Raw genomic sequence first — 19,711 nt, forward strand, 5'->3', positions numbered from 1 at the left:
CGAGTCTGAGCGCGACGCGCTGCGTTCGCAGCTCGCCGACCTTTCGTCCGCTCGCGACTCTGAGTTGGCGTCTGTGCGCGCGGATCTTGAGTCCCAGCTTCGCGAGCGCGAGGAGGACATCGAGCGCGTGCGTTCTGAGCTCGACGAGTCCAAGGCGGCACTTGAGTCTGAGCGCGACGCGCTGCAGTCGGAGCTCGAGCGCGTGCTTTCTCAGGTGCCCGAGGTTGACGCGTCGCAGTCCGCTGCCGTGTCCGATCTCGAGTCTGAGCGCGACGCGCTGCGTTCGCAGCTCGCCGACCTTTCGTCCGCTCGCGACTCTGAGTTGGCGTCTGTGCGCGCGGATCTTGAGTCCCAGCTTCGCGAGCGCGAGGAGGACATCGAGCGCGTGCGTTCTGAGCTCGACGAGTCCAAGGCGGCACTTGAGTCTGAGCGCGACGCGCTGCAGTCGGAGCTCGAGCGCGTGCTTTCTCAGGTGCCCGAGGTTGACGCGTCGCAGTCCGCTGCCGTGTCCGATCTCGAGTCTGAGCGCGACGCGCTGCGTTCGCAGCTCGCCGACCTTTCGTCCGCTCGCGACTCTGAGTTGGCGTCTGTGCGCGCGGATCTTGAGTCCCAGCTTCGCGAGCGCGAGGAGGACATCGAGCGCGTGCGTTCTGAGCTCGACGAGTCCAAGGCGGCACTTGAGTCTGAGCGCGACGCGCTGCAGTCGGAGCTCGAGCGCGTGCTGGGAGAGTTGAGTCAGTCGACTTCGGCGCTTCGGCGCGTTGAGGAGGATCTCAATGCCGCTTTAAGCGACCGCGATGAGTTCGAAGAAGAGAGTGATCGTTTGCGTCGGCGTCTACCACGACTTGAACGAGAGCATAACGAGTTGGAGGATGCAATGCGCTTGGAAATGGACGAATTGGCTTCAAAGCTTGCAGCGATGTCAAAAGCGCGCGATGATCTCGAGAAGGACATGATTGAGCAGAGTGATGGTCTGTACAAGGCACTTGGCAGTAGCCGCGAGGATCTGCAGCGAGAACTAAACGAGGGCAAGAAGTTACTTGCTCAACGTGAGGCCGAGCTAAAGCGTTTAACTGCCGATTTTTCGTTGAAAGAGCACGCAATTGAGTCTGAGCGAGAAGCACTTGCGACCGAATTGGATCGACTGATACACAAGGTGCCAGCCTTGGAGTTGACTACGGCTGAACTAGAGGCTGAACGCGCGGAGTTGCGCGAAAAGCTTGATGATTTGATAGCAAATCGTGATCAGCTGGCGGCCAATCTGCGAACCGAGAACGATTCGATGTCAGCAGAACTGTCCATGACTCGAGAAGCTCTTGATGAACAATTCAATGCCGTTACAACACAGCTCCTTGAAACCGATGAGATCATCGACAAGATGCGCAAGGATAACGAAGCTGCAAAGGAAGCAGCAGAGAACGACCGCTTAGCGCTACAAGGTGAGCTTGAGCGCGTGGTGTCGGAATCAAATAAGCTGCGGGCAGCTCAAGCCACGGCCGAGTCTCTTCTACGCGCAGAGCGTGATGATCTCGAAGACAAGGTCGAAAAACTTGAGTCATTGCGCCGTGAGCACGAAACAAAACTGAACGACATGCGTGAGTCTGCAACACAACAACGCGCGGATCTTGAGTCCCAGCTTCGCGAGCGCGAGGAGGACATCGAGCGCGTGCGTTCTGAGCTCGACGAGTCCAAGGCGGCACTTGAGTCTGAGCGCGACGCGCTGCAGTCGGAGCTCGAGCGCGTGCTTTCTCAGGTGTCTGAGTCTGAGTCTCTGCAGTCCGCTGCCGTGTCCGATCTCGAGTCTGAGCGCGACGCGCTGCGTTCGCAGCTCGCCGACCTTTCGTCCGCTCGCGACTCTGAGTTGGCGTCTGTGCGCGCGGATCTTGAGTCCCAGCTTCGCGAGCGCGAGGAGGACATCGAGCGCGTGCGTTCTGAGCTCGACGAGTCCAAGGCGGCACTTGAGTCTGAGCGCGACGCGCTGCAGTCGGAGCTCGAGCGCGTGCTTTCTCAGGTGCCCGAGGTTGACGCGTCGCAGTCCGCTGCCGTGTCCGATCTCGAGTCTGAGCGCGACGCGCTGCGTTCGCAGCTCGCCGACCTTTCGTCCGCTCGCGACTCTGAGTTGGCGTCTGTGCGCGCGGATCTTGAGTCCCAGCTTCGCGAGCGCGAGGAGGACATCGAGCGCGTGCGTTCTGAGCTCGACGAGTCCAAGGCGGCACTTGAGTCTGAGCGCGACGCGCTGCAGTCGGAGCTCGAGCGCGTGCTGGGAGAGTTGAGTCAGTCGACTTCGGCGCTTCGGCGCGTTGAGGAGGATCTCAATGCCGCTTTAAGCGACCGCGATGAGTTCGAAGAAGAGAGTGATCGTTTGCGTCGGCGTCTACCACGACTTGAACGAGAGCATAACGAGTTGGAGGATGCAATGCGCTTGGAAATGGACGAATTGGCTTCAAAGCTTGCAGCGATGTCAAAAGCGCGCGATGATCTCGAGAAGGACATGATTGAGCAGAGTGATGGTCTGTACAAGGCACTTGGCAGTAGCCGCGAGGATCTGCAGCGAGAACTAAACGAGGGCAAGAAGTTACTTGCTCAACGTGAGGCCGAGCTAAAGCGTTTAACTGCCGATTTTTCGTTGAAAGAGCACGCACTTGAGTCTGAGCGAGAAGCACTTGCGACCGAATTGGATCGACTGATACACAAGGTGCCAGCCTTGGAGTTGACTGCGGCTGAACTAGAGGCTGAACGCGCGGAGTTGCGCGAAAAGCTTGATGATTTGATAGCAAATCGTGATCAGCTGGCGGCCAATCTGCGAACCGAGAACGATTCGATGTCAGCAGAACTGTCCATGACTCGAGAAGCTCTTGATGAACAATTCAATGCCGTTACAACACAGCTCCTTGAAACCGATGAGATCATCGACAAGATGCGCAAGGATAACGAAGCTGCAAAGGAAGCAGCAGAGAACGACCGCTTAGCGCTACAAGGTGAGCTTGAGCGCGTGGTGTCGGAATCAAATAAGCTGCGGGCAGCTCAAGCCACGGCCGAGTCTCTTCTACGCGCAGAGCGTGATGATCTCGAAGACAAGGTCGAAAAACTTGAGTCATTGCGCCGTGAGCACGAAACAAAACTGAACGACGTGCGTGAGTCTGCAACACAACAACGCGCGGATCTTGAGTCCCAGCTTCGCGAGCGCGAGGAGGACATCGAGCGCGTGCGTTCTGAGCTCGACGAGTCCAAGGCGGCACTTGAGTCTGAGCGCGACGCGCTGCAGTCGGAGCTCGAGCGCGTGCTTTCTCAGGTGTCTGAGTCTGAGTCTCTGCAGTCCGCTGCCGTGTCCGATCTCGAGTCTGAGCGCGACGCGCTGCGTTCGCAGCTCGCCGACCTTTCGTCCGCTCGCGACTCTGAGTTGGCGTCTGTGCGCGCGGATCTTGAGTCCCAGCTTCGCGAGCGCGAGGAGGACATCGAGCGCGTGCGTTCTGAGCTCGACGAGTCCAAGGCGGCACTTGAGTCTGAGCGCGACGCGCTGCAGTCGGAGCTCGAGCGCGTGCTTTCTCAGGTGTCTGAGTCTGAGTCTCTGCAGTCCGCTGCCGTGTCCGATCTCGAGTCTGAGCGCGACGCGCTGCGTTCGCAGCTCGCCGACCTTTCGTCCGCTCGCGACTCTGAGTTGGCGTCTGTGCGCGCGGATCTTGAGTCCCAGCTTCGCGAGCGCGAGGAGGACATCGAGCGCGTGCGTTCTGAGCTCGACGAGTCCAAGGCGGCACTTGAGTCTGAGCGCGACGCGCTGCAGTCGGAGCTCGAGCGCGTCATGGACGACGTTCTGAACGCAGAAGCGCTTGCGGAGCAAGCTGAGCTTATACGCTCGCAGATGCAGGCGGACATGGAGCAACTTGTTGAAGCGCGACAAAGTGTTGAGCAGCGTTTGCAGGATGTGGACAGTGCTCTTCAGATTTCTTTGAACAAGGTTGCCACGCTTGAGATTGAGCAAGAAAGATTGCGACTCGAACTCTCCGCTTCCGAGAAAGCCTTAGCCGAAAGTGAACGTGCTAGGTCAGAATCAGACGCAGAAATTCTGGCGCTTAGCGACGAGCTGTCGGACGCTTTGAATGCACGGTTACTTATTGAGCAACGACTTCGTGCGCGCGACGAGGAACTGGAGACCGCGCGCATCAAACAATCTGAATTAATTACGGAGAATTCAAAGCTCCGAGCTGAACTCATGGATGCCAAAGCAATGGCAGACGATTACACTCGGCAGTTGTCTTCAGGGCTATTCGGCGATGAAAAGCGTGTCGAGGCTGGAATTCAACGATTTGACTCTTTCGAGGCGTCGGACACTGGTATATTTGCCACAGACGAAGCAGACGAAGCTTTCGTGACCGCCTGCAATATGGTGCAACGAATTGAAATCTTAGTTCGTCGACAAAAGCAAACGGGCGAAGAATTAAAGCGACTAGATGACACTGGCGCGGCTGAATCAGACGATGCGCGCTTATTGCGCTCCGAGCTCGCCGCTATGGGTTCTCAACTCGACTCGTGCAGAGAAACTCTCGCTGCGTGCTCGCACGGTCTCAGCGTGCTTGAATCGCGCATGGCCGAAGAATTCGCGGCGATGGGCAAGTCGCCAATGTTCGCAGAAGGCATGGACACTACTCGCAGTCGCGTACGCGATCTAGAAAAGTCACTCGCGGCGGCGAATGCCCAGTCCGACGTCACCTTCAAGAATCTGCAAATCGCGCTCGACGCATCGACGATGGATGTCGGAAGGGATATTCCTGTCGAGTTTAAAATCCCGTTTCAATCAATCCCAGGACAACGTATTTTAGTCGTTGGTACTTGGTGCGATTGGATCACTCAAAACGGCTTGCAGTTGACGTGGACCGAGGGGAACATATGGAAAGGCACGATGACACTGCACACAGGCTCAAATTACGAGTACAAGTACGTCGTTGTGGAGGAAGTCCTCGGCGGAGTGCCTGGGGAAGCACCGCCGTACTTTCCGCCCTGGGGCACAACCGAGCCAAAGATTGAGCAGATGTTCGACGGACGGGCGTACATGCTCGTCTGGCAGCCAGGAAACAACAAGGCGATGGCGCTCGACAACATTCACACGGATGGCGTCGCGCAAATTAAAGTTTCAGACGACTGGATCGCCAATCCCAAGAAATCACCGATCACACTCTTCGCCGCGGATGGAGAAGTGCTTGAGATCGTCGGCTCGACGGCACTGCTCGGTGAAACGGTCGATCGCGCCGATCACGCCCTCGCCGAGGCTCGAAAGCAAGTCCAAATGATGGCCGACTTGGCGAGCGCCGCGTTGGCTGAAGTCGATACCCAGCTCGCGAGACGAATCGCCACGCAACTGGACGATATTCGTCACAAAGGAACTTTGTCTACCGACAGCGACGGTAAGCATCACCGTGGAACAAAGGCGCTTCCCTCGAGCGTTGAGGCCGGCTCGCCAAGGTCTAATCTTAACTGGATGAATATTGGATTCGGGTTGGAAGCCCAAGACGATGGCGAAGATTCAACATCGGCTTCGACTGACGCGGAAGACGCCGGCGATGGCATCGACTACGCGTAAGGAATGCATGCGATCACGGCAAACGATCGCCATAGCGCGCACCATAGCATTTAGATGTACACGATGAATGTGTCTAGAAATCAAATCGCGCCCGATTCGCCGACGTGAAATTTCTTCGCCCCCAACTCCCTCGCCGCCACGCGCTGTTCCACGGCTCGCGCGTCACTGACGGGCGGTACCGCGCGCGCGTAATGTCGCATCGCGCGTCCAATATCACGCTCCTCTTCTTCCGCGTCGTCCCCCACCCCATAAAAACCCACGAGCTCTAACAAACGATCCGGCTGCTTCGCCACCGCGTCTCTCGCCTCCGCCGCGCCGAGCGTCTCCTCCAACCCGCGCATCGCTTCTTCCAGCGCTCGCCCATCGCACAGCAGCAGTCCCGGTGCGAGCGTTATCTGCCGCCCTGAGATCCCCGCCACGCATCGTTTCACCATCAACACGCGCTTTACGAATTCGTCCTCGCGCAGCGCCAACAGCCTCGGCTCTCGCGCCGCGGACGCCGGCACGTCCAACCCGTGCGAGCCGCAATTTCCGTCGCCATCCACCGGGAACACGCGCAACAGCGCGCGCACTTTCGATTCCAATCGCGCTGGATCGCGATACAGCGATTCGCGCGATGATTTCGTGACGATTTGTCGGCAGTGCGCGGCGCCCGTCCAATTTCTCCAAAACTTTTCAACCGCGCGGTCGTTCGCGTCGGTGAACGCGCACTCGCCGTCGCCCGCGCTGCGCGCGCGCGCCGCGCGACTCGCCGCGCCCGAAGTCGACGTCGACGGCCCGCGCGACGGCGCGCGCGTGAAGTTTGCGCGCATCTGAATGACGGCGTAACGTCTTCGCGATGGCGCCGGTCGCGGTCGCCGCGAACGTTGAAATCGCGGCGCCGCTCGCGGTGGAAGACACGGCCACGCTTTGCGACCTCGTGCGCGGCGCGCTGTGCTTCTGGCGGTGCGAGAGGGATTATTTCTTCGCGGAAGGGTCGAAGTGCGCGAGGGCGCGAGACGCGTGCGCGGCGGCGTGTCGCCTGCCGCCGGAATGGGTCACGCGAGCGCTCGGCACGACGCGAGAACGAGAAATCGCGAAGCACACGGACCCTTTGGAACGGAAAGAATATTTGGGGACGCTCACGGAGGAGGAGGCGCGGACGTTGAGGCGGAGACGGGCGGAGGCGGCGCGCTTCGTGAGACGAAGAGCGATGGCCGCGGCGCCGGAGAGACAGAGCATGACGAAGCGGGCGGGGGAACGACGGAGACGGGAGCGAGCGTGGACCTCGTCAAAGTTGAGAAAGGATGGGGACGACGCGTCGGTGAGCGCGAGCGATGAGTTCGGGAAGGCGGAGGCGCTCGAGGCCGAGCTAGCGGAGGCGAACGCTCGGCGGTATCGCCGCGCCTACGACGGCGCCGATGAATCGGGGTATTCGTCGCGATCGTCGTCGTATTACTCGGACGAATCGTCGTATTCGTCGTACACCGGGTCGTCGTATTCGTCGTACACCGGGTCGTCGTATTCGTCGTACGCCTCGGACGCAGACGCCGAGCGGGAGCGTCGGCGCGCGTTGGCGCTCGACGCAATGAAGCCCCCGAACGACGCCACGGCGATGACCGTCTCGCGCAAGGATGCGCTCGGCAAACCATTAATCGTCGGCAAGCACTTGGCGTTCGCCACCGAAGGTTTACTCCCCGAAGGCTTGACGCGCTGGGAGGCGTACATCGCCGAAGCCGAACGCGCCGGCGAGCTTCGCGACGCCAAAATGCGTCGCCGCGCCGAGCGTCGCGATCGATCCCTCCACCGCGAGCTCGATGCTCTGAAACTCTACGCCGACAGGGTCAAGCTCAGCGAGCAAGACGTGCAAATCCGTCGTCAAGCGTTGATCGACGCGCACGACGCGCGCGTTCGCGAATCCGTCGAGCGCGAAGTCAAAATAGCCGCCCGCGCGCGTCGCAAGCGCAACGTCCTGCTCAATCTCGACCACGACGCGCGCTCTAGATTATTAAAGCGCTGGGCTCTCCGCCCCAGCGCTCAGAAATAGCACCGATTCAGAGTCGTGCCGCGCGTCCGGCGCGCTCGTTCGCGCGCCGTCGCCGCCTCGCCAGTCTCACACCGCGCCGCGCCGCTTCGCGTCGCCGCCGCCGCGCGCGCGTCATGTCTCGCGCCGGACTCACGCCCGCCGCGCGCCGCGCGATGGACCGCGCGCTCGACGGCGCGCCCGACGCCGTCGAGCGCGTCGCGCAGAAACCGCCCGCGCCCGCGACGCGCCGCCGCGCGCGCGGTCGCTCGCTCGCGCGCGCCGTCCCGCTCGTCGCGTTCCTCGACGACCGACCGCGATTGAAACACTTCTCGCTCGGCTTCCTCGCGGGCGCGTGCGCGATGGCGGCGATCGCGATGGAGGAGGTGAAGAGGATGGTGGCGGCGCGCGACGACGAGCGGCGGCGCGAGCGAGACGCGAGACGACGCGCGAGGATTGAGAAAAAGGCGGTGAATAAATTGAACTCGGTGCCGATAATCGTGGAGATGAGCGATGAAGAGGCGGGCGACGGGATCGGGGGGGACGTCGGGACGAGGGACGAAGAGCACAAGATGGCGCTGCTGGTGCGAGAGGACGTGGCGATGGGGGCGGGGAAGTTGGCGGCGCAGGCGGGACACGCGGCGGTTGGCGCGGCGATGGCGACGCGGGATCGATCGCCGATGCTGATGGGAAGATGGGAGTGCGATGGGCAAAAGAAGGTGACGCTGGGGGTGAAGAATCTGAGGGTGATGAATGAACTGTTGGGAGAGGCGAAGACGGCGCGGTTGACGACGTTTGTCGTGGAGGACGCCGGCCGCACGGAGGTGGAACCGGGCACGGTGACGGTCGCCGCCATCGGACCGGCGGCGGCGTCCGACATTGATAAAATCACGGGACACCTGCGTTTGTACTAGCGTTTCGTCGATCGTTCCGGGACTAGATTATCATCAATGAGAAATTCAATTATTGTTTTACAAATCTTTCGTCGTCGGACGGTCTTGTAAGTCTCGATCAAGAAAAGACGTCTTCCCGATCCATCGGTGCCGTTTCTTCCGGTTTCTCCGCCTCGAGCGCGGCGAACTCGAGGAAGTGCGTCGGTCTGTGTCGCTCGTGGTAAAATTCGAGCGGATTCCCGAGCTTGAGTGCGTACTTCATGCCCGCCGAGTGCTTGACGCCTTGGAAAGAATAGTTCCACGACCCGCCGTCGGGAACCATGTAGTAACCCAAGAAACGATCGGAGAGTAACATTTGAACCTTTTCGAAATGTCCGGGTCCATATCCTTGCGGATTTGTGCTCGTCATGTCCTTGTTCGCGCGGCCCCATTCGTACCCTGCGGGCGTGATCTTGTACGCCGTCAACGAGCACGAACCCGGGGTGAACGAGCACGTCAAGATGATGCTCTTTTCTCCATCCCAGGACGAATTTTGCTCGAGAATCTTGGCGTGCTGCGTGCAATCCTGCGGTTGCAATTGAGAGCTCTCGTTCGGTTGCGTGTGAATCCACCCCAACGGCTCGAGATCGCTCAAGTAGTCGTGCTCCGGGAGCGTCGACGGTAAATTCACCGAGCTGTGGTTGCCCCACTGAGGCGGCATCACGACGCAACGGATCTCCTTCACTTGAGGGTTGTCCGGCGGCGAAACGCCGTACATGTAACCCGCAATCTGCGTACGCAAATCGGCGATAGTGATGAACTTTTTCAACACGTTCTTGGGCATGATGTATGTGTATCCAGTCTCCTTCAAGTCGTCGCTGTTGACGTAAATGTGGTTCACGCGCAAATGTAAATTTGTCGCGCTGATGGCTCGAATACGCCAATCGGTCTTACTACCGAACGTTGATTGTTCGTACGGACTCGTAGTGGTGACGATGAGCTCGTCTCCGTGCACATTCGTAGTCTTGGTCGTGACGGCAATCTGCTGGTTGGCATCTTGCCCACGTTTTTCGATTTCGGCAATCTCTTGTCGCTGCACAGACGGCGGCGTGATTTCAGCGCCAAGAATGATGTCGCGAACCTCGCTTTGCGTCAACGCCGAGACGTTGACGTTGTTCTTCGCAGAATAATCCGCCAAGATCAAGTCTTTCAAAGCGATTTCAACCTTGATCCATTGCTCATCGGTGAGATCTGGCCACACGTGATGCGGTAGCGTCACGACACTCTTGTCAGGACGCAACATCATCTTTGCCTTTTCGTTGTTGACGTGCAACGCTCGTAAAATCAAAATCAAACGACTAAAGGCTGTGTAACTCGAAATTGTCTTCAACCAATCGTCGTAGATGTTGAACAACACCATTTGCGGCTCAGTGGCTTTCAAGATGAGATCGCCAAACTTTTCGATCTTCATGCACGCTTGGAACGGCAGTTGCAACTCGCTTCCCTTGATGACGATGTTCGGGTAATCGAGCATGTGCGTCTCCAACGGGTCGAGCATACCCTTTCTCGTCACGATGATTTGTTTGGGTTGCTCTTCGATCGGGAGAGAGCGAATCAAGGCCGCGACTTCTTCTGCTGTCTTCCACTTGGCCAACTGCGCGAGACGCTTCTGCCCAGCCCACACGCTCGTGTGAATGATCTTCAAAAAGAGTTGACCAGTGCGCGGGTTGAAGATGAAAATAGCACCGTTGATTGGTTTTGTCACCAAGTTACCCTCGAACGTTTTGTGAATCGTCACGCGGTACACATTCGTATCGTCCACGAACCAAATTGTTTGGTTGCTGAACAACTCGCCGTAGTTTTGAGAGTTGAGATACGGTTCGGTGGGCTCAGAGGAGTACAACTGCAAACCCTTACGAATGCGCTCGCGCAATACGTAAAGCGCCGGGTTAGCTTTCATGATCTTCGCCATCGCTTGTTGCACCAAAGGTTTGCACCCAGGGAACCAGTTACCGTAGGCTGAGTGCAAGTTGTACGCCAAGTCGATGCCTATCATCACCCCAGTCGGCGACGGGTAAATGGACATGTTGTCCGTGGTGTAATCCAAAAACTTTGCGCGCGTGTAACGCTCAATGTCATGAGAATCAAAGTCACCCCAGCGAAGCTGCACGTCGACCCAGAACTTGTTCGAACTCTTTTGATCGAAAGAATCGTTTGTCTCGCCCATGAGCGACGGCTTGCAAATCGACCACTTGTACGCGGCGAAGAGCAAAATGTCGGCGCAAGAGCTGTTCATCTTGTACGACTTTCTCGGGTGAATCGTTTCCTTTTGAACCGTTTCAATCTCTAGCGCGTCGAGTTCTTGGTCGAAAACGTTGCACATATCCATGACGACGGACTCGTGGATCTTTTGCCACAAGTGCGCTCGGAAGATTTGAATCAACGAAATCTTCAGCGTAGGAATTTTACCGTGCATGAAGATGCCTGTCAAGTCAAGTTGGACTTGGAATCCGACGTAGACATTAGCGCGGTTGATCGTAGGCGACCACCAGAGCGTGAATCGACGATTCGGAATTTGGTTTAAGCCACTGCGCTGCGCGTTCGTCAATTTCTTGTACTGCATCGATTGCTCGAATCCACTTGCTTTCTCCCAGAACAAACCTTCCCAAGTGGGAAAGTACGTTCCCTTGAAGAGCGTGTGCTCGAGGATACCCTCGACGCCACCGAGCGCCTGAATGACGTCGGTGCGGTAGTTGTTCAAGTTCCAGAGTTTGCCGTCGTGTCGCTGATGCGTCCACCAGAACGGATTTTGTCTGGTGAGATTGTACTCTTTGAAAGTCAATCGCACGCGCCAACCCTTATCGTACGCGAGCGTGTGTCGATCCTTTTGGAACAAGGTGTTGATGCGCGGAATACCGCGATCCCACGAGTCTTCCAAGTCCTCCAATGTGAGACGACGATTCTGCGCCTGCGCTTCTTGACGCTTCAACGCGTACTCAGCCCACACGCGTTGGGAATCGTTAAATTCAGCCTCCCAAGGTTGGATGTAGCGGAACAGGTTCGGAATGAGTTGATCTTCTTCGTGCGTCATTCCCGAGCGGAAGTGCGTGATGCCAGAGTCGGTCTGCACGCTGTACCGCAAGTCGCTCTGGGGGATGAGAATGTGACCCATCGAGAGCATACCCAAACCACCGATTTCTTTCGGTGCGGCGAACACGCACGGCGGGAAACGGCTCGGCATCTTCGAATTCAAACCAATTTTCACGCGAGTCTGAATCTTATTCTCACACTTCACCAACAAATCAAGCAACTCCGAGGTGTGAATTGTTGCCTCTCGGTAGTACGTCATCAAGCCGATGAGTGCCGTGTTCCACTTGTTGACAATCTTGGAAAACGTCGTCGCACCGGATGACATGAGCACTTGCCGGATACGGTTTTCGAATGACTTAAGCGCTTCATCATCGACACGCAAGAATGCCTGCGCCGTTCGCTCCTTGGTTTGCTCGTTGTGCAAGTTCCAGACGCCGTCCTTGTTGGCAAAGTACTCAGTCGCCATGCGAATCTTTGGCAAAATACGCACTTCAAAGCCGCTCATGGCAAAGAGCAAGTTGGGGTTGTCGCGAGAGTACACGCTGACGAAACCATTATCCCATTCCAACGTCGTTAACGAGCGCGGAAGACGGTTTTTGATATCCCAGAATACTGCGCGACCCAAGTTGACGTCGTGCTTCATCAAGCGCATGCGCGCATCGCGAGGCCAGCACTTCTTGTTGTTGTAACCAACCATGTTTTCGTTGTTTGGATCGGGATGCTCGGTGAGATAACGCTGAATCAAGTCTTTTGACTCATCAGCGGTGAATCTGAACAGAACGTGCACTCGATCGATGTAACGAGAGTACAAACGAATCGGGTGTCGCGTCTCTGTCTCCACGTCTCGATATGAAATGAATTCATTCGGCATGTTCGCCGGACCAGCAATCTCTGAGGCGCGAGTTAAGCCGAGCAGCAACAAATCTAAAACTAAACCGTAGTACTGCGTCATGAACGATGCGAATTGCAAGCCACGGATCATACCGTAGCTGTTCGTGTGACTCATGTCCTTGTATGAAATCACCACGTTGTTCTTTGCCGTGCAATAATCAGCGATGTTGTGATCGACAATCAAACGCATCAAACGGTTGAGCAGGGTGAGGTCAACCTTTTCAAACATTTTCTCGAAGCGCGTTTGCAACATTACCACACATTCGCCCTCGTTCGTGTCCCAAACATCCGTCAAGTTGTTGATGCCTTGGCACCACTTGTACACCAAGAGCGGCGCCGGCTCGGTGTCTGAAGGCTTGATCCAGTTGGGGAACAGTTGGCGTTTGTCCGCTTCGTACCAGATGTACTGATCGAGATACGCGTCAGAAATCTTTTCCAAAGGTTCGATTTCGTACACCGGTATCAAGTGAGAGTACAAATCCATGAACTCGATGTTCACCTCCTTGAACGCGCGTTGAGTTAGCAAGTGACGCTTGATTCGGCTGAGCGCCTCGTGCGGGTTGTCGAAGGCTTGCTCAATTAAGCCGAGCTCTTCACGCTGATTTTGATTCAAGCGAGCGTTCACTGAGTAGTTCTCTTTCAAACGCTCGAGCGCCAAGATGAGCAGCTTGCGATCGTGCTTGTACGACAACGGCGGGAAAGGAATCGGCGAGAATCTGCGAGATTCAAGCCAGTGCACCGTGGTGGTGTAAATGGCGACTGCTTCTTCTGGAGTGACGTAAGGACCGTCTTTCAGGTAGTTGTGCTGTCGCTCTTGTTCCGCTTTCAAGTATAAACGCGTCAAACGGCCGAGATTCTTGCGGCACACCGTCTTGTCCACTGTCGCGCCGCGGCGAATGCGCTCGCGGTTGTAGTGCGCGACGTTGGTCCACCAATCAGCTTTGCTCTTGACGTATCTCAAGATCATGTTTTCTATAGGTGTCGGCATGCCCGGAACCTTCCACGGGATGTTCGCCTTGAAGCATCTCCACGCCTCTGAAAGATGCGCGAGAATCGTGCGAGCTTTGTTTTGCTTGACGCCCTCTGGCATGGAATCTAAGATGTCGTGCATCACGGCTGCGCGTAATTCAAGATCAAAGTGCGACTCGATGCGTTGCTTCGTCACAGTCTTGGCGATGCCCTTGTTGTTACGACCTTCAAATTGACGCGCGAGCAAGTTGCCGAGCCATCGTTCGAGTAAAGGCACAATGCCGCGCAAGAAGAAGAGCCACACGCGCCACATGGGGGCCCAGAAGCCCACGCCCGGCCCTTTACCCACCGGACCCGTATTGAAACGATAGTAAATCAGGTGCTTGAGATCCTTGCACATTCTAATCTGACGCATGAGCTTGTATTTGTATCTGTACATCCCAGTCAATTGACCGACGTGCGAGAACACGTATTGCAATCCATCGGCGAGTTGATACGCGTCGATGTTACCGAGACGGAACTGCACGTTGGAATCCACCACGAGCTTGGTGAGACGCAAGACTTCGCGGCAGAGGTGGAACGCGTTCCCAAATCGACTCTTCTTACGCTCCTTTGTCGTCAGCGTTTTCACGGGCTTCAAGTTGAAGTTGTAGTCCAAGTGCAAGTAGTTCAAGTTCTTTCGATGAATCAAGAGATTGAGCATGTTGTAACCTTGCCTACACACTTGCAAACCGACTTCGACCCAGTCGAGCTCGGTGCACTGGAAGAATTTCGTCTTCTTCAGCGCGACGAACAAGTTTCGGCGCTTCATCGGCTTCGGCGGGCGCTTATGCAATTGGTTCAACACGAAACCTTTCAACAGCTTTTGATACGACACGCGAACCTTGACCGGGTAGCCCGACGGGCAGTGCTCGTGAAACCAGTTGTTCACCAAGGGCACGTCCATCGCGCGACGCGTCTTCCCGCTCCTCAGGTTGAACGGTCGAGGTGCATAGAGAAGTGCGATCCCACCCGCAGTGTTGTCCGTGTAAAGCGGGGTGTCTTCTAAAAACGGCTCGATACCATCCGGCAACTGAAAGTCGTCCTCGCCGTCGTCTTCTTCTCGCGGCGTCGTCTTCTGCTTGTTTGACCTATAAAACGCAATCGGATGAATCAATGGGTCGTAGTAATACGCCGGTAAATCGGGATCTTCCGTCTTGATGAACATCACCATGGGCGTGTGATACACCGCGAGCGACACTTTGCGCGGCCGGTTGTTGTACAAGTACGGAAACGCCACCTTGTACTCGGTGCGCAGCGCGCTGCGAATGATGAGCTTGTTGATGTCGTTGAACTCATTCCAATCCTCGTCCGCGCGATCCATGTCTCGAAATAACGGCTCAAACTTTGGTCCACCCGGGATGCACATGCCCAAAGCCTTGGCGGTGAAGAAAGATTTGTGATCAAAGAGGTAAAAGTAATTTTTATCCGTCAAGTCGCTCAGGAGCTGCGACGACAGTCTGTGCAGGTTCGCCATCACCGGTAGCGGCAACTGCCACTTGCGGTAACTCGGTCCGTTGACGAATTTCGTCCACTTCAGCGGGTTATGATCGTAGAACCACTCCGCCACCGCGCCGTCTTCCTCTTCGTCTAACTCCAGCGCGATCGCCTCCAGCGGGTCCACGTCGAGCAAGTTGTCGGCGTAATCCAACGGCGGTTCTTCGTCGTCAAACGGTGGAAACCGCATGCGCTTAAAATGTTTCCTATCCCTCTTCTCCCGTCGCATCATGATCCACATCGTCCCCCACTGCGCGATGAACACCGGCTCGATCACCCTCGGCGTCTCGTTCACAAACGTAATCGCCCCCGTGATGTGGTAAATCACCTCGCAGTGCCGCACCTGTTCCCACGGCATCGGCATGTTCTCCAACAGTTTATACACCGCGTGCGGCACGAATTTCAACGCTCCCAAGTACACCCTCTTATCGTGTCGAAACTTTCGGCTCGACATGTCGCCGTGATCCTTGATAATCTTCCGCACGTGCTCCGGCGGCATCTCCTCCTTCGGCGGTTCCTGGTACCCAAACTTGCGCCGCGCGCCGTACCGCTTCGCGTTCAGCGCTCGCCACTTCCGCGCCTTCTCCATCACTTCCTCCGACACACCGACGTCCATATCATCCCGCGCCGTCGTTTCCTCGTCCATCGTCTCCGCGTCGTCGTCGCGTCGTCCCGCGCGCGTCGTCGTCGTCGCGATCGTCCCGCCGCCGCCCTCGCCGGTCGTCGTCTCGCGCGTCGCGTCTCGCGCGCGTCGCGCGCGCGCGTCCGGTCGACGGTTCGCGTCTCACGCGCGTCGCGCGCGCGTCGCTCGCGTCGCGTCGTCCCGCGCGCGCGCGTCGACGACCGCGCGTCGCGGATTGCGGCGCGGGACGGGACGGAATGCGACGTGGCGCCCGACAAAGTGGTGCCTCACTGAATGCCCATACGAAGCATCGATGCACTCGTCGACGCGACGACGACGACGCGCGAGACGACATGGGCGATCTCGAGGGACGAAAAGAACGCGAACGACGCGCGGGACGTCGCGGGCGGGCGCGGGGGGGGTCGGCGCGCGCGGTTCGGGTCGTCGCGGCGTGGAGCCTCGTCGCGGCGGCGCGCGCGGCGACGACGACGACGACGACGACGACGACGACGACGACGACGTGTCGAGAATGCCTGGCGGAGGGCGGCGAACGGGTGGGGAGAGTTTGGTGCGCGAGCACGCAGACGTGCGAGTCGTTGGAGTTCGCGGGAGGGTGCGACGCGGCGGCGCGAGACGCGAGCGCGTGCGCGACGACGCGAGAACGACTGGCGCGCGCCGCGGCGCTGGGAGTGCCGAAGATTCGGGTTTTATACGACGCGTACGGGAGAATGAGACGAATTTTGGACGATGCGCTGGCGTTCATGGCGCGGCGACGCGAGGCGAGGCGCGCGAAGAGGGACGAGATGCGTTAGGGCGTCTTCGCGTCGCGTCGGAACTCTCGGCGACGACGTCGCGATTCCTTGTACGCGGCGGCGCAAGTACAGATTGTGTGTATATTCAAAGTACGTGTACGGGTGAGTAACTAAGATGCTTAATGCCGCGGGCCGATCGTGTTCGCGTCAACTGAAGGTGAGCTGACTTCGAGACGAATTTTATGAGAGCGCGCGCGCGCCAGGTGGAATCGTCAACGGGTGGCCGGTCGCATCGCTCACTTTCTTTCCGGAACAGTGCACGGCTTAATGCCCCAAATCTCCTTCGCGTACTGGTCGATGGTACGATCGGAGTTGAACTTACCGCTGAACGCGGTGGAGATGATGGAGGACTCGGTCCAGCCCATGGAATCGGCGTACGCCACGTCGACGCGCTCTTGCGCTTCGAGGTAAGACGCGAAATCCTTACCGACGAGGAAGTAGTCACCGCGACCGAAGCCCTCGTTGCCTTCGAGAGAGCCCAACAACTCCTCGAACTTGTCGCCGAAGACGCCAGATCGAACGTATTCCAACGTTTCCGTGAAGCGCGCATCCGGAACAAACTTACCCGCGGCGCGCTCGGCTCTCGCCGGTTCGACTTCGGGATCGGTGATACCGAACAAGAAGAAGTTGTCGTCGCCGACGCACTCACGAATTTCGACGTTAGCACCATCGAGAGTACCGATGATCAAGCAACCATTCATTTGGAACTTCATGTTGGAAGTACCAGACGCCTCGGTACCGGCGGTGGAGATGTGCTGAGACAACTCGGACGCCGGGATCAAGGTTTCAGCCAAAGAAACGTTGTAATCCGGAACGAAGACGACCTTGAGCAGATCACCGATCTCCGGATCGTTGTTCACGACGCTACCGACGTTGTTGATGAGACGAACGATGCGCTTGGCTTGCGTGTAGGTCGCGTACGCCTTGCCGCCAAAGATGCACACGCGCGGCACGCACTTGGCGCGCTCCTCCGGAGTCATCGCCTTCATCTGCTTGTATCGGTAAATAATGCCTAAGATGTTCAAGAACTGACGCTTGTACTCGTGGATGCGCTTGACTTGGATGTCAAACATGGAATCGATGGGAACGTCGATGTCCGTAACCTTCTTGATGTAGTCCTTGCAAATTTTCTTGCGAGCCAACTTCGCCGCTTTCCATTCGGCTTGGAGCTCCGGGTTAGTGGCGTGTTCGGCCAGCTTGCGGAGCTCGTCGGTATCCGTGACCCACTTGTCGTTACCCACCCATTTGGTGATCACCGCAGAGAGTTGCGGGTTGCAGAACGCCAACCAACGGCGCGGCGTGACGCCGTTCGTCTTGTTTTGGAACTTCTCCGGGAAGAGCTTGTAAAAGTCGTTGAAGGTGAAATCCTTGACGATTTCAGAGTGAATGGCGGCGACGCCGTTGATGGCCATGCCAGAGATGCAGCATAAGTTGGCCATGCGAACCATCGCGGGCTTTTCTTCTTCCGACTCCTTCTTCTTCTTGTCATCCTTCTTCTTGTCATCCTTCTTGGCCGCCTTGGCCGCCTTGGCCTTGGCCGCCTTTTCTTCCGGAGACACGTAGTTTTCGAGGATGCTCATCACGCCGATGGAGCGCTCGAGCTCGGCCGCCGGCATGTCGGCGTACTTGGCTCGAACAGACGCGATGAATTCTTCGTCGATGCGCTTGATGATTTCCATGTGGCGCGGGAGGAGCTCCTCGACCAAATCGAGCGGCCACTTTTCGAGCGCCTCCGGCATGACGGTGTGGTTCGTGTACGCCACGGTCTTCTTCGTGACGGCCCACGCGTCGTCCCAGCTCAAGCCTTCGTCATCCATCAAGATGCGCATGAGTTCCGGCGCGGCAAGCGTCGGGTGCGTGTCGTTCATTTGAATCGCAACCTTTTCGTGGAGCTTGCTCCAGTCAGAGTTGCCACGCTCCTTCCAGCGCGCCAAAATGTCTTGCACGGACGCGGAGCAGAGCATGTATTGTTGGCTCAAGCGCAACGCCTTACCTTCGCGCGTGCCATCACCCGGGTAAAGCACGGCGCACAACATGGATGCCAAGTTCGTCGGCCCCATGGAGGTTTCGTAGTCGCTCGCGTTGAACGCGGCCAAATCGAATTCCACGGCGGACGGTTGAGCGTCCCACATGCGAAGAGAGATGCAGTTGCGCGTCTTGTAACCCGGAATCGGGGAATCGTACGCGACCGCGCGCACTTGCTTGCCCGGCGCCCACTTGCCGTTGACAACCTTACCGTAGAAAGAAATCGGGTAGCTCACTTGCGGGCGAGCGACTTCCCACGGGTTGCCGACTTCGAGCCAGTCATCAGCGTACTCGAGCTGCTCCCCGGTCGCCTTGTCGACACCTTGCTTGAACAAACCGTACTTGTAACGCAAACCGTAGCCCCAAGCCGGAAGGTCGAGGGTGGCGATGGAGTCCAAAAAACACGACGCCAAGCGACCCAAACCGCCGTTGCCGAGACCGGCATTGCGTTCGACGCTCATGACGTCTTCCAACGTGTAACCGAGCGAGCGAAGCGCCTCAGAGTACTCGCCGGTGAGACCCATGTTACCGATGGCGTTCGTCAACGCGCGCCCTTGCAAGTACTCCATGGAAAGGTAGTACGCCTGCTTCGGGTTCTCCTTGTGGAAGTGCGCGTACGTGTCGTTCCATCGCTCCACCAACCCTTCGCGAACGCTTTGAGCGGTGGCTTGGTACATTTCCGGCACGCCAAACTCAATCGGAAGCGCGCTCGTGGACTTCGCCGCGTGGTACTGCACGTTCTCCTTGACCGACTCGGACGTCTTACCGACGTCGGCGGCGACGGCGCGAATCGTCGGCTTGTTCGCCGAAGCTATTAGAGCGTTCAAAATCAACAGTCTCGTCAGTCTCGCGTTCGTCGCGTTCGAAACCCAAACCTCCGCGTCGGCGGCCGCCGCCAGATCGTCGATCGCCCGCCGTCCACGCCGTCGCGTCGCGTCCCTCGAGCGCCGAGCCTCGCCCAACGCCGTCGCGCCGTCCCGCCGTCGCCTCCGCCGTCGCGTCCGTCGCGCTCGCGTCGTCCTCGTCGCTCGATCGTCAAAAAGATGTCCGCCTCGACCGCCAGGCCATGCGGACGGTTGCCCATCGGACGATGACGACGGCGACGTCGCGTCGTCGCGCGGTCGCGCGCACCGTTCGTTCGCGCGCATCGCGCGTTCGCGCGTCGCGCCGTCGCTCCCGCGGGCGCTCGCGCGCGCATCGTCACCACGCGCGTCGTGCGCGCGGACATGGTCGATCGGTCGGCGCGTTCTGCGGGCGCGCGGCGGCGTCGCGCGCAACGAGTGGCGCGCGCTCGCGCGTCGCTCGATGGGGTTCGAC

General features: G+C 58.0%; 5 protein-coding genes across 5 annotated transcripts; 2 read left to right on the forward strand and 3 right to left on the reverse strand.

The window, feature by feature from the left end:
• Positions 1 to 5,655: 5,655 nt before the first annotated feature.
• OSTLU_93405 (predicted protein) lies at positions 5,656 to 6,387 on the reverse strand (the record flags this gene model as incomplete). Its single annotated transcript, XM_001420363.1, has 1 exon — positions 5,656 to 6,387. The coding sequence occupies one exon, from the start codon at positions 6,385 to 6,387 to the stop codon at positions 5,656 to 5,658; it is 732 nt and encodes a 243-aa protein (XP_001420400.1).
• Positions 6,388 to 6,413: 26 nt separating this feature from the next.
• Positions 6,414 to 7,601, forward strand: OSTLU_26347 (predicted protein; the record flags this gene model as incomplete). Its single annotated transcript, XM_001420203.1, has 1 exon — positions 6,414 to 7,601. One exon carries the CDS (start codon positions 6,414 to 6,416, stop codon positions 7,599 to 7,601), a length of 1,188 nt encoding a protein of 395 aa, XP_001420240.1.
• A 482-nt stretch (positions 7,602 to 8,083) lies between these two features.
• Positions 8,084 to 8,491, forward strand: OSTLU_44311 (predicted protein; the record flags this gene model as incomplete). Its single annotated transcript, XM_001420204.1, has 1 exon — positions 8,084 to 8,491. The coding sequence occupies one exon, from the start codon at positions 8,084 to 8,086 to the stop codon at positions 8,489 to 8,491; it is 408 nt and encodes a 135-aa protein (XP_001420241.1).
• Positions 8,492 to 8,539: 48 nt separating this feature from the next.
• OSTLU_50795 (predicted protein) lies at positions 8,540 to 15,551 on the reverse strand (the record flags this gene model as incomplete). Its single annotated transcript, XM_001420364.1, has 1 exon — positions 8,540 to 15,551. One exon carries the CDS (start codon positions 15,549 to 15,551, stop codon positions 8,589 to 8,591), a length of 6,963 nt encoding a protein of 2,320 aa, XP_001420401.1. The 3' UTR covers positions 8,540 to 8,588.
• A 942-nt stretch (positions 15,552 to 16,493) lies between these two features.
• On the reverse strand, positions 16,494 to 19,071 carry OSTLU_25192 (predicted protein; the record flags this gene model as incomplete). The annotated part of the gene is made up of 2 exons (XM_001420365.1): positions 16,494 to 17,910; positions 18,007 to 19,071. 2 exons carry the CDS (start codon positions 19,069 to 19,071, stop codon positions 16,606 to 16,608), a joined length of 2,370 nt encoding a protein of 789 aa, XP_001420402.1. The 3' UTR covers positions 16,494 to 16,605.
• Between the last annotated feature and the right edge of the window lie 640 nt (positions 19,072 to 19,711).

Source organism: Ostreococcus lucimarinus, chromosome 11 (genome assembly GCF_000092065.1).
Source record: "Ostreococcus lucimarinus CCE9901 chromosome 11, complete sequence".
Taxonomy (NCBI): Eukaryota; Viridiplantae; Chlorophyta; class Mamiellophyceae; order Mamiellales; family Bathycoccaceae; genus Ostreococcus; species Ostreococcus sp. 'lucimarinus'.